Source organism: Eumetopias jubatus, unplaced genomic scaffold, assembly GCF_037043125.1.
Source record: "Eumetopias jubatus isolate StellerSeaLion01/CBP00866 unplaced genomic scaffold, mEumJub1_p1.0 scaffold_7, whole genome shotgun sequence".
Lineage (NCBI taxonomy): Eukaryota > Metazoa > Chordata > Mammalia > Carnivora > Otariidae > Eumetopias > Eumetopias jubatus.
This window is the reverse complement of record NW_028274813.1, coordinates 1078547-1088102: the sequence shown is the minus strand read 5'-3', so window position 1 is coordinate 1088102 and position 9556 is coordinate 1078547. Positions and strand designations below refer to the sequence as shown.

Below are 9556 nucleotides of genomic sequence, written 5' to 3'. Positions count from 1 at the left end.
CCCCCACCTAAGGCCTGACCTTAGCCCTCTGCCCACCACCGGCCGCCCACAGCTGTCCCTTCCCTGCCCGCAGCCAGGGCTTCTCAGTGGAGCTGTGAGGCTCTCATGGAGAGCCCACCCTCCCCCAGGGCCCATCTGGGAAAAGATCCACTGTCCCTCCACCTCCCCCAGCCCACCCCTGGTCACAGCTCAGAGCCAGTGGACACAGGCTGGAGCCACACGAGCCTTTATTTGATCTGCAGGGCGAGGGGCCAGAACCAGCCTTGATCTTGAGCCCCTGGAGTCTCACTGGGAACCCAGGCCAGGGGCCACATGGCTGAAGAACCATGAGATGCCAAAGATGACGCCGAGGGTCTTGGGGACATCCGGGTCATCCGCGAAGGCCTGGGCACCATCCAGGGGCAGGTGCACCACCTCAATGAGCTCGCCTTCCTCTGCCAGGCCCCCGCCAGGGCTGCCCCGCTGGGCATCCGTCACCTCTGCGTAGAACATAGTCTGGCTGGAGCCAGTAAGTCCCACACCAGACCTACGGGTTGAGACAGCATCTCCTGAGCCACCCATGCAGACCTCACAGGCCACCCTCGCCCGTTCCAGCCCTCCTTCTAGCCACTCCTGCCAGGGAGACCCGTCTGGCAGGCAGGACTCCAGGATACACCACCCTGCGTCCCCCACCAGATTCCCACCACCCTCAAGTGTGGCAGAAACCTGGCAACATGCTATCACTTCTGTGGTTCTTATGTCACGTGGCAAAGGTGGAGGAATTCTGCACGTGTAACTGAGGGCCTTAATCAGTTGACTTTCAGTTCATTGAGAGATTATCTTGGTGGGCCTGACCTAATTAGGTAAGCTCTTCGGTGAAGGTTTAGACGACAGAGATGGAGGAAATCAGAGAGGCACTGTCCTGCGGGCTTTGTAGACAAAGCAAAGCTGCCATGGGAGAGGGCCATATGGTCCAGGCCTGCCGGTGGCCTCAGGGAGTGGACGGTGGTCCCCAGCCAACAGCCAGCCAGGAAGCGGGGCCCTCAGCCACAGGGAGCTGGATTCTGCCACGACTGCGTGAGCTGGGAAGGGGACCCTGAGCCCCAGATGAGCCCCGGCCCCGGCCGATGCCCTGACTGTAGTATGGCCAGCCCATGAGCACCGGGCCCCGTTCCCAGGAAGCAGACTGCAGACCCACAGCAACTGTGAGGTTGTAAAGGGGGGTTGACTGAAGCCGTTAGATTTCTGTGGTGTTAGTCTGCAGCACCCTCGTGCAGGTCGCGGCCCCTCTGCCCACGGAAGCCCCTCAGCCAGGGCCTCCCTTCCCAGCACAGACCGTGGCCTGCACCCAGGGCTCCAGGCTGGCCAGAAGCAAGGACCCACCTGGCAACCGTGTGGCCCGGCCTGTGACAACCCCCAATGCCAGCCCCGCCGGGATGCCACTTTCGGGTTGGGGATGGCCTGTGCTCAGGCAGCCAGGACGTGGAGGGGTGAGAGGGAGTCCCCTCCCTCGGTGGCTGGTGGCTATACCAGGAAGGGGACAGGCACCCAGGGGCAGTGCCGTGGCCCAGAGTGGCAGCAGTGGAAGGCCGGTGTGGGCAGCCGGGATGGGACATCCGTGAGGACAGAGCAGTGGCGGGCCCGTCTGCATCCTGGGACCGAAGGGAAGAGTCAAGCACAGGTGTGCAGGGGAGAGGGGGACCAGAGGGTGTCTGAGGCCAGCCAGAGACCTGCAGGGTGGAGGCTGCTCTTGCAAGCGGCCCAGCACACAGGGAGGCTTCTGTGCCCCACTTCCCAGGAGGGGAGCCCCATCCAGACGGGCGTCACCCAGCTGCTTCCTCCACCCCCAGCCGCTTATCTGCCACAGTCCCTCCTGACGGCCTGTTTCCGGCGGGGGCCACGGCCTGCGCCTTTGATGGAAGCACCAGTCTGTGGGGCTTCCAGGCCCAGTTTCCGCCGGTGCGTGAAGGAGACGGGCACAGCCTCTGACCCGGAGTAAGAAGAATATGCCCAGACCCATCGTCCACTGGGCGATTGCAGAGGAATGCCTGGGCCTTGTCACCTGTGACCGGCAGGTGAGTGGCCTGGCTCTCGCTCTGTCTGTCCAGCCCCCAGCAGACCCCCAGGCACTGCTGCCCTGACCTCTACTCCAGCCCCTTCAGTCCTGCCTCCCCACAGCCACACCTTGTCTGCAAAATGCAAGCCTTCACAAGCTGCTTGCTGCCCAGAGCCCTCCTGGGCTCCCCAGCACCCTCGGGATCAGGCTACAGCCCTGATGCCCTGCTTGTGGAACCGCTGCGGCGGGGGTTGTTCATCCACGTGCCCCAGAGCAAAGGAGGCGGTGTAGCCCCTCTGCCAGGACTCCGCTGAGGCTCATCTCATCCGGGGTCCCCCACCCTGCCAGGGTGCCTCCCGCTGGCTCAACCCCGGCCCCAGATCAGGACCTTCAGATGCTCCTGGCCCCCAGCACCAAGGACACCTGCAGACAGCAGGCCTGCCCCTCAGACCAAGATGCTCAACCACTTGGCACCTGTGTTGAACATGGGAGCTCCAAGCCCAGGCTCCTCTCCTTCCTCGGCCTGGAGGTCAGCTCCAGCCCCCCAGCCCCCAGGCCAGGGAGACACCCTGACAAAGCCCTTGGGCTGCTGAGGCAGAGGACCTGGGCCCAACGCTGAGTGGCCCCTGCGCTGGGCTGCGAAGCAGAGCTCCCCACCAGCCCCCTCCCCAGGGGAGCAGCCCCTCCCGTCTAGAGAAGGCTGTCAGGGTCCATGCTCACTGTCGTGGTGGGGGGCACCCTCCTGCTCCCACACTTCACCAGGCTCAGGGACCCATGACAGCATCCCTGGGGCAGGGGATGCAGGGGCTTCACCCCAGCGTCCCGTCCCGTCCCGTCCCATCCCAGAAGGACAGCCACATGGGGAAGGTGGTGGGGGACACCCGGGCTTCGGTGGAGACAGGCCCTGAAGTCTAGGCTCCAGGCCACACCCCTTCCCCTCCCCAGGCACGCAGGAGCCCCTGCCCCCCAGCCTCATTCCTGAGCCGTGTGACAGCAGATCTGTGACTCACCCCCACCCCCGGCGCCCGGTGCTTAATCCCACAGGAGGTAGAGGCATCTGCCAGCAGCAGCTGGGCCCAGAGCCGGCCCCGCACAGCCCCGCACGGCTAGGGGCCGAAGGGTGGGGGCTCGCATGCTCCAGAACTGCCCCCAAGAGCCCTGGGTTCCAGCCTGGAGCACCATCTGAGGTGGTTCTGCCCAACCTTCCCCCGACACCATGTTGAAAAACAAGGAGGAACTGCCCTGCTTGCGCGCCCCCGGGGACAGGGCGCTCACTGCCTCCCAGCCTGTCCCATCCCCCAGGTGGTGCCGCCAAGATGCCCTTCCCCAGCTTTGCAGGCCTGTGGCCCAACCCCACTCACTTGTAGGTGGCGACCCGGCGCAGGCTGGAGGGAGCCAGGTGGTAGCCACACTCCTCGCAGGCCTCCGTGCAGGCCACTTCCTCCAGCGAGAGCCCAGGCTGGTCCACAAGGCCCGCACACAGCTCGTATGTCACCCCTGCTGAGCCAGGCAGTGCCACCTGCAGCTCCTGGGGTCCATCCTGGTCTACAGCTGCCAGGGACCCTGGGAAATGGCGTTCCACCTCGCCCACGTACACGGCTGGTTGGGGAAGGGCGGACCACGGTCACAGCCACGTAGTGGATGCCAGACCCCTCACTGGGCTTTGGTTCCCACTGGAGCCCCCTCCCCACATTGACACTCGGACCCTAGGCCCCAGGGGCCTCTCCCCTCGCCCCACAGCCCATGCCCGCAGGCCTCACCTGGCCGGAACTGCTTCACCAACACCAGGCTCTGCTGGGAAGAGTTGAACATGAGAATGGCCACACTGCAGGGGGATGGACGGAGCTCAGCACAGAAGCAATTCCTCACCTCACCTCCCCGGGGCCCCTGGCTCCCAGCCCCCTGGCTCCAAGCAGGCTCAGCCCACCTCCTCTCCCCAGCAGTCTGGGAAAACTGGTCCCTTACTCAGATAGGGAGACTGAGGCCCAGGCAGGGCCAGAGCGTGCCAGGGCCCCACAGTCAGGCCAGGACGCAGGCCTACTGTATTCCGGCTGGCAGAGTGGGGGCACAGGGGTGGGGAGGACATGCTGGGCAGCTGGGCAGGTCGGGGGTGGCAGCAGCTGAGGCCGGCTGACTGACAGGACATGCGGTCCCTGCTGGCCGGCTGCCCACCAGCCACACTCCTCGCGCCTCACCGCCGTTGAGCCCACACCCCCGATGCTCAGGGCAGGACGAGGGCACCCAGATGGAATCTTCCAGGTCCAAGAGGGCCTGCGGGCCACTACGGTTCAGGCGGCCTGAGCCGGGAGCCAGAGGGCACACCCAGAGAACATAAGGGGTGCAGCAAGGCAGAGGCAGGGTGCGGCTCCCTGCCCCTGGGCCCCAGTGTCCCAGTGGGCATCAGCCTGGGGCTTCCCAGCAGCCAGGCCAGGCTGGGCTCTCACCTGTCATGTGTCTTCATGAAGTCCCATGACTTCTGAGTGCCATTCTGAAAGAGGGAGGCCAGCAGTCAGGGGTCAGGGGGGCCAGAGGGCTGCCGGCATGTGTGCAAATGCTCGGGGAAGCTGGGAAGGCCAGACAGACCCACTGCACCGGTCCCTGCCCGGGTGGCCCCCTCAAGGCCTGGGCCCATCAAGAGCGGGGAGCTGCAGCAGGTAGGGAGGGTGGTCAAAGCCAGCCTGATGCTCTCCAGGGGTGGGGCCGAAAACCAGAGCACATGGTGGACAGGCAGCTACCACCTGGCACAGGCTGAGCTCAGAGAGCTGCAGAGATGTACACTGTCACCAAGTGTAGGCAGGACCGAGAGGGGCATGGGGGAGGAGCGGTAGGGGGCAGGGGTGGGGTGAGCAGAGATCAGGTTTTCAATGTCAAAGCTCCCTCAGGCCAATGGACAGGGCAGACAGGAAGGCGGGAGGGGCAGGCCAGCCTCCTGAGGACACCAGCACCGGGAGCAGCTGGGGTGGCAGTGCCCCAGCTAGGTGGGGGGACGCCCCTGCCAGACATGGTGATGTGGTGATGGTGACTGGACGCGGCCCGGCTTCTGTCCCGGGCTGTGTCTCTCGTGCGTCTTGTCACCCTGCTCTTCTGCAGCTTGCCTCCATCATCCTGCTCCCAAGCCTGGGCACCACCCCCTGATGGGCTCGCAGGGCTCCAGGCAGCAATCAGTGAATGAAGGAGGCAGTGTGAGGCAGCAGCTGGACCAGGCCCACTGGGGGAGCCAGAAGGAGCATTTGTAGGGTTCTGACAGGCAGGGTGGATGAGGCGCCCAGAATCCTGCCAGCTGGACACCACTAGGCAAGGCGGGCTCCCATCCTTGGGGCTAGAGTGGGCATGGACAGCGGCCACTGCCTCCTCCCCAAGGGGTCTCTGACAGCGTGGCCAGACCCAGGGCCCTGGGGCCCTGCCCTGGGGCTGTCCCTCGCCGGCGTCCTCAGCCCATCTGCCCTCAGCCATTGGGTCAGCCCTAAGGCACTGCAGAGCCACAGGCCCTGCCGTTGGGGCTCTGTCCAGGAGGACATAGACCTGAGCACCAGAGCCACGGCTACAGAAGAAGAAAGACTTCCTGGAAGAGGTAACGCTGTACCAGGCCCCACAGAAGTAAGGGAAAGGCATTCCAGGCAGAGGGGCTTCACAGGCAGAGGCCCATATGCTGGTCCAAGAGGAGCTGGGCGAGTGAGTTTGAGCTCTCCTGGAGGAGTGGCAGGGGCCTTTGTTTCAAGGGGATGGTTGGGCTGCCTGGGAGGCCATCGGGAGGCAGCACCCCCAGGAGGCAAGCCCAGGCCTGCCTACAATCTGGCCACCCCGGGGCCAGCCACCCACCCAGGATGCACTCCAGAGCAGGCCTGCCCCCCCACCCCAGGCCTGCCAAGCACCTGCTGTGCCTCCCTTGGGGTAAGTGGCACCTGGTGCAAGTCTCGGGGACCCTCCCAGCTCAAGATCACAATGTCTGTCAGGCCCTTCGGTCCAGCCAAGACAGGATGCAAGGGATGGGCCAGAGAGGCCCTGTGAGGCCTAGCCAGCCCTGTCCACAGGACCCCCGGACCAGCTAGGTGGGTCCTAGGCCCGGTTAATCTTCCAGGGGGGGTGGGTGACCTGCCTTTGGTCTGTCCGGCCACCACGTCTCTCCGGGCCAAGAATGGCTGCAGATGTTCCCCCCCCACCGCCGGTGGCATGCATGGCCCAGCCCCATGTCCCACAGCCCCTGAGGAATGCTGCCTTGGCTCCCCAGCCCGTGCCCACCACTGCCTCCCACCTGCCCTGGCTCTGCTCTGGTCACCACAACCATCGGCGGAGCTGCACTGACAGGCTTCAACTCGAGAAGACAGAACAGAAGCCATAGGCCACACAGCAGGTGTGTGCCTGGACCGCCTGTGCCTACCCACTGCCCACCCCTCCCCAGCCCCAGCCCCAGCCCCTTGGTGGCATCAGGCATCCCCACCCAAAGTCAATGCCAAGGAGAAGGGCAGCGACCTCCATGTCCCCACACTGTCCCTCAACTGACCCCCTGCTTCTGCCCCGGGCCAGCACTGCCAACCAGGGCCCATCCCGGGGACATGATGCCCCTGTCCCCCTGGAGCCAATGGGGCTCCACGGACAGGGCGAGTGAGGGCTGGAGGCTAAGAAGGCTTCACGGGGCTGGTGACCGGAAGGTCCGGTGAGCCGACAGGGAGCTGCCAGCCCAGGGCGGCCGGAAAGAGGAGCACCGAAGACCTGGACCACCTGTCCCGGCAGCGAGGCAGGAGGGCAGTCCTCGTCTGGAAGGCCGGGAGATACTCCAAGAGCCGGCAAGCACAAGGTGGGGCGCCCAAACCCCAGAGCTGCTTCTCACTCGCCCAACAAACACTTCTCGTGAACTCGCTACATGCACGGTGCCCAGGGCGTCAGCGCGGTCCTGCTCTCGCTGGGGACAGGGGGGTGGGCCGGAGGAGAGGGTTGCCTGGGGTGCAGCCTGCCAGCACCCCTGCGAGGTGGGGGCTCTGAGGAGGTGCCCTCGGAAGGGAGCCCACCTGGAGAGGGCTCTGCCAGATCCCTCTCCTACCTCCTCACGCCACAACCCTACCTCGGCTGCCGCTGCCGAGAATGAAGACCACCGCCTCCAGGAAGTTTTCCCTGACCCCCGGGGCGCCCCATAGGTCCCACTGCAAAAAGTGCTGGGGCCCGGCAAAGCCTCCTCGGAGGGATGGTCGTCCCCAGAGCTGCCCCGACTCGGGCGCTCACCAGGTCTGGGAAGCGGACTCGAACCGGACCCGCACGCTGAGCTGGGGGAGCGCCACGAGGGAGGGGGGCGGGGCGGGGGCGGGCCCCAGGCTGTGGGCGGGGCTCGGCGGGGCCGGGGCTGCCGGGACTGGCGGCCGCGGAAGGCGCGCGCGGGCGGGGCGGGCTCACCTGGCGGTAGTGCAGCGTGAACGGCCGCAGGTAGGGCGAGGCTGCGCAGCGGCCCAGGGCCGCCCCCTCAATGCGCTCCATGGCAGCGCGCAGGGCAGCCCGGCCTGGGGCGGACGCGGGCAGAGTCCCCACCGGCCTCGGGCTGGCGGGCGCGTGACCCGGCTCTGGGCATGCCCAGTGCGCGCGGGGCGGGGCGGGGCGGGAGGGCGCGGGGGCGGGCTGGGGCGGGGCGGGCCGGGCGCGCGGGCGGCACCTGCCGGGTCCGCGCGCAGGTGGGGCGCTCCCGGATCCGCTCCCCGTTTGAGGGGCGTGCGGGGCTAGCCGGTGCGTCCCGGCTGCGGGGCGGCGTCCAGGGGGTGTGCGGGCTGGCGGGCGCGGGCGTCGCTGGAGGGGACCCGCCGGACAAGCGATGTCCCGTGCTCGAGGGACTTGGGACTTCGCGGTCCAGCCCTGGCGGGAGGAGCCGAGCGGCTGTCCCACCCCACCCTGGTTGACCGCCGCCCTGAGATTTAGGTGATGTGGGGGCGAGGTCAGGCCCCAGGGAGGAGAAGCTGGGCCCTGAAGGGAGCGGTCGGCGGTCGCGGCTGCCCAGTGGAGCCTGCCAGAGGAGGAAGGAAGGGGTTGGTCGGTGGCTGCGTGCAGGGCCACTGCGCGGGCGGTGGTGGGGGACAGTGCAGACACCTCCGGGGAGCCTGATGGCCGGGAAGACAGTAGCCCTGGAAGGAGGGCGAGGCCGGAGAGCCCGGGAAGGGGGCGGGACCAGGGCCGGGGCGAAAGCCAGGCCCTCCTCTCGGGGTTCCTGGGAGGGACTGCCCACCTGCCCCACTTGGGAGGAGCTGCCGCTCCCAGTCTCTGGAGCTGCGCCCCCTTCACCTCTGGGGCCTGCTGCTATTCCCACTCTGAGGAAGGCCTACCCTGCTGACACCCCTCCCTAGCTGTGAAGAGGCCCCAACAGCTGGACTCCTTCCTTGGGTGTGGATCTGAGGACCCCTTCCAAATGCAGCTGCCTCCCCGGGGCCGCTAAGAAGGTGGGGTAGGGGAGCTGAGCCCTGCACCTGCTCTCTGGACTATGGCCCCACAGCTAATAACCAGGCAGGACTGGCCACCTGGCCTTGAAGCTGATTCCTGTGTCTCCTTATCTATTGCCGTGTAGTGTAAGGAAGTGCCCGAAAATGTCGTGGCTTGAAGCACCCATTTGTTGCTAAGTGTCCGGGTGCACGGAAAGCCCTGGCTCAGCTGGGCAGCTCTGCCGTGGCGTTTCTCTGCACGTGTGGTCGGGGGGCTGCAGGGGCTGAAATCTTCAGGAGGCTCCGCGGGCTTGCACGTGCAGGACAGCTTCATTGCCGCATGTCTGGCAGCTCAGCTGGGCGGCCGGAGCAGCGGGGCTGGCTGGCCATCTCCCCGCACGGGTCCCTTCTGTGCAGCATGGCGGTCTTAGAGCAGTGGGGTGCTCCCCCAGCACAGGGTCACCAGGCCAGACTTCCTGCGACCCACCTCACATGTCAAGCAGCGCTTCTTCGCTGCATCTTGTGTCAGAAGGAGGGTGGTGGGGCTGTGCAAGGGAGGAGGCTTCACTGGGTTCTGGAGCCCCGGGAAAGCACGGTTCCTGGGGGTTGCTGTCAGAGAGTCGCCATCACACCGCCCAATAAACCTAGGAGTTTATGCTTCCCAGCCTTCACCGGCCGCCCCGTGTCCTATGGACCGGAGAGATGCACACCAGGGCCCACCGCCCCAGCAGCCAGGTGGGCGTCTCCTCCACTCGCAGAGCCCCAGCCCCGGGGAAAGGAGGAGGAGCTGCGGGGAGCCAGGAGCATCTGGGAAGAAGAGGCAGCCTCTGCACCCAGCATTGTTTCCCTTGCAGCAGAAGGGAAGTGACATTTTCATAATGCAAGCAGAGGTGGCTGGTGGTGTCCCTTCAAGCTATCCTCAAGGTGCTGCCCCTAGGGGAAACGGTCTGGCCGTTCCTCCAAAAGGAAGCCATCGAGTTGCCATGTGATCCACTAGGTACCTTCCTAGGGCTGCACCCAGGACAGGAGAGTGGACTCAGCCGGCGGGTCAGCTGTGCAGTCGAGCCGTGTCATTCAGCCACAAAAAGTAACAAAATTCAGGTAATTCAGACAGAAGAACATTCCATGC

At 66.0% G+C, this 9556-nt stretch overlaps 1 protein-coding gene across 3 annotated transcripts; it reads right to left on the bottom strand.

The window, feature by feature from the left end:
• Positions 1–210: 210 nt before the first annotated feature.
• Positions 211–7570, bottom strand: NUDT14 (nudix hydrolase 14). 3 transcript variants are annotated; one of them, XM_088024418.1, is made up of 6 exons: positions 7421–7570; positions 4480–4523; positions 3796–3860; positions 3397–3634; positions 1363–1631; positions 387–526 (listed from the first exon to the last, which is right to left on the bottom strand). In XM_088024418.1, the coding sequence occupies exons 1-6, from the start codon at positions 7499–7501 to the stop codon at positions 474–476; spliced, it is 750 nt and encodes a 249-aa protein (XP_087880544.1). In that variant the 5' UTR covers positions 7502–7570; the 3' UTR covers positions 387–473. The 3 variants fall into 3 exon arrangements, with proteins under 3 accessions (XP_027951573.1, XP_087880543.1, XP_087880544.1); XM_028095772.1 differs by lacking the exon at positions 1363–1631 and having other exon boundaries at positions 211–526; XM_088024417.1 differs by lacking the exon at positions 4480–4523 and having other exon boundaries at positions 211–526.
• Between the last annotated feature and the right edge of the window lie 1986 nt (positions 7571–9556).